General features: G+C 36.2%; 1 protein-coding gene across 2 annotated transcripts; it reads left to right on the top strand.

Annotated features, from left to right (window-relative positions):
• On the top strand, nucleotides 1-1,978 carry LOC145035092 (transcription factor SRM1-like). 2 transcript variants are annotated; one of them, XM_078983682.1, is made up of 4 exons: nucleotides 1-378; nucleotides 473-962; nucleotides 1,042-1,271; nucleotides 1,681-1,978. In XM_078983682.1, exons 2-4 carry the CDS (start codon nucleotides 592-594, stop codon nucleotides 1,683-1,685), a joined length of 606 nt encoding a protein of 201 aa, XP_078839808.1. In that variant the 5' UTR covers nucleotides 1-378; nucleotides 473-591; the 3' UTR covers nucleotides 1,686-1,978. The 2 variants fall into 2 exon arrangements, with proteins under 2 accessions (XP_078839808.1, XP_078839807.1); XM_078983681.1 differs by having other exon boundaries at nucleotides 3-378; nucleotides 1,042-1,456.
• The last annotated feature ends 1,215 nt before the right edge of the window (nucleotides 1,979-3,193 follow it).

Below are 3,193 nucleotides of genomic sequence, written 5' to 3' on the forward strand. Positions count from 1 at the left end.
AAAGTCATGGAAGATGACCTTTTTCGTTTGGTTCTTTACATTATTTTGGCAATAAACCAGTCAGGCACTCATATACGCCAAACGCCCATGCCTACATGGTTACATGACTTTTCAAATCTCAAACAAATACTCCAAAATTGACGTTTATGGCAGATTCCAGATGATAGCTGACAACGCAGTTTTGAGTAGTATGTAGGGGCCCTTCTCTCATCATCAATCATCTCTCTTTGTAATTATCTTTGGTACCTACACACCGCTAGACCCCCACCGGAACATTAATTCCGACCTAATTTTAGGGTTTTATTCATTCACACACGGATTAAGGATTTTCTGTTCAATTGAGATTCCTGCTGCCGGTAGATCACGTATAGAATCGAGGTTCGTTATCCTTCCTACTTGCTGAAGTCTTTATCAACAGTTGATTTTTTAATCAGTATTTGATTGGCTTGTCGGGTTCGCATTTCATAATCAGGTGTTAAAACCCTAATAATGTTATAACCACCGTCATCTCGGAAAATTGGGCGTTTTTGCTGTTGAACTTATTCAACGTGAACGTGGTCATCTTTCGTGGCTAGTTTTTGGTTGTAGACGATGGAAGATGAAATAGGCAGAGACTCTACATGGACTAGGGAGCAGGATAGAGCTTTCGAGAATGCTCTGGTTGAATATCCCGACGAGGATTCTGATGATCGTTGGGAAAAGATTGCCGCCGATGTTCCCGGAAAGACTGTGGAAGAGATTAAGCATCACTACGAGTTATTAGTTGACGATTTAGACCGTATTGAATCTGGTATTGTTCCTCTACCTTGCTATAGTTCCTCTTCAGAGGACTCTGCAAACCATGGAGGTGATGATGGAAACAGTAAGAAAGGTGGTAACAGTGAATCCGTTCATGGAGTTAAGTCCTCAAAGTCAGATCAGGAGCGCCGGAAAGGTGTTGCATGGTCAGAAGATGAACACAGGTTAGTTTTTTAATCTAAAACCTCTGTTTTGTGAGAATCTGTTATTGATCTCATTTTATGGTAAAAAAAAAAAAAACAGATTATTTCTTCTTGGGCTGGAGAAATATGGGAAAGGAGATTGGAGAAGTATATCCAGGAACTTTGTAGTGACAAGAACTCCTACCCAAGTTGCAAGCCATGCACAGAAGTATTTCATTCGGTTGAATTCAATGAATAGAGAAAGGAGGCGAACAAGCATTCATGACATAACTAGTGTCAACAATGGTGATGGAGCTGCAATCACTGGTCAAACAAATGGTTCTCCGGCAGGTAAGTCAAGCAACCACTCTCCTCTGGTGACCGGAGATCCTTCTTCCTCCATGGTTAGTGGATTACCGCTAGTTTTGGCAGTAGGCACACCTGTAAATCTTTCACCAGTGTCACACATGACATACCCCATGTTGAACAAATCATCCCGTAGGTGAAGTTGCAAGTTGGAAACCTGTAGAAAGAAGGTTAGAAAGACACTATAGGTTCATTGATTTCTTTAAACAATAATGGCCATACTGATTAGACACACACACATATATATATATATATATATATATATATATATATATATATATATATATATATATATATATATATATATATATATATATATATATATATATATATATATAACTGATTGAAAAATGCAAGGTATGTTAGAATGGCCTAAATGTGTACTTTCTTGCAGGATAACGATGCAAACTATTGTTACTATGTGAAAAATCACAGAGACCAACATGTTCTAAGTTGGTGGTACTATGGTAGGGTTAAGGAGCTTGGTGTTATGCTCGATTGAAAAATCAATTCATTCATTCACATTTGAAGTTGGACTCCATGAACGGGTGCACCAACGGATTTGGAAACCCATGTTGATGTTGGAAAAACATTATTTTTCTTCTTTAGGAAAATATGATTTTTCAACGACGTATAAATATGTATATTTTGTGATCCGGTTATGTGATATTTAATGGGGTTGCGTTCTTATATAGTGTTTTCGTAAAGATGTATTGTATGTTTAAGTTTAAGTTAATGTGTATACGATATCAACTCTTAAAAAGTCAAAGTGGGATCTTTGGAATAAAAGATGGAATTTGGAAAAGGGGATTTTATAAAACAATGGATTCCTTACCATTTAGTTGAATGACAAAGAGTCGAATTAGGGTTCCACCTACTTATGTGTACTTGGACTTAGGTCGTGAGTTCTGTGAGTGGTGCTAATAGAGGCATTTTGCACTTGTTGGATATGCTTATCGCATCATTGTAATACACATCAATTTCTTGTGCACGAGTCAAGGTCAAGTTCTAGACATGCGTAATTATGTGATAATGTTGAATGAATTCATCATTATTTGAAAATGTGTTTTCTTGCTTAACTGGTGAGTATGGAAGCTTATATGAGAAAGAAGATGATGAGACTAAGAGAAGTAAAAAAAGGCAATAGTTGATAAATTGTTTGGTTCTGATGCTGTTACCTATATGATGGAAGATTGATCCAAATTATAGTTTGAGGAGGTTGCTTCTTCAGAAGGATATCAATGGAAAGAAGCTACTACCAAGATTGAAATTCACTATTTTGCAAAACCACACTTAGAAGTTAGTGGATCTTATTTCGGGAAGAAAACCAGTAGGTTATCGTTGGATCTTCAACAAGAAGGTAAATGACCATATCAATAAATATTAACCAAAATTAGTTTTTAATGGTTACAATGAGAAAATGATCTTTTTAAATGGACATTTAGAAGACGAATATACATGGAACAATTAGAACTTTCACTTCCACATGATAAGAGAAGAAGCATGTAAACTTGTTAAGTCATTGATAGACTTAAAGCAACTAAAGGAACTGGGGCTTACCGAACTCAATATGTGTTGAAAATGTGTTCGTGTCCGAGTAGTTCATGGTTCAAGTCTTGTTGTAGAAAATTGTGTAAATTTAGGAGAGAGAGAGAGAGAGAGAGAGAGAGAGAGATTTTCGTTCTTGAAAAACATAAACAAACTCCGAAACAATGACTTCAAAAGTTTGACCACGCCATGATTAAATGTGGTCACATAATCAACGAATGTGACAAGTGTTTGTAAAAGACTAAACTGATGCTTTTTTTCATAATATCTTCATATTTAGATGTCCTTTTTTTTTTTGGAACAAGAACTTTCTAAAAAAAGAGTTTCCGGGTCAGCTTTTGTGCAATAAATAATCCCCT

The sequence above is a fragment of the Lactuca saligna genome, chromosome 3, assembly GCF_052625555.1.
Source record: "Lactuca saligna cultivar CGN05327 chromosome 3, ASM5262555v1, whole genome shotgun sequence".
In the NCBI taxonomy this organism is placed as follows: domain Eukaryota; kingdom Viridiplantae; phylum Streptophyta; class Magnoliopsida; order Asterales; family Asteraceae; genus Lactuca; species Lactuca saligna.

Coding starts and splice junctions, on each gene's coding strand:
- LOC145035092 (XM_078983681.1), top strand. CDS start 592: ATGGAAGATGAAATAGGCAGAGACTCTACATGGACTAGGGAGCAGGAT. Junction 963..1,041: donor TGGTCAGAAGATGAACACAG/GTTAGTTTTTTA, acceptor AAAAAAAAACAG/ATTATTTCTTCTTGGGCTGG.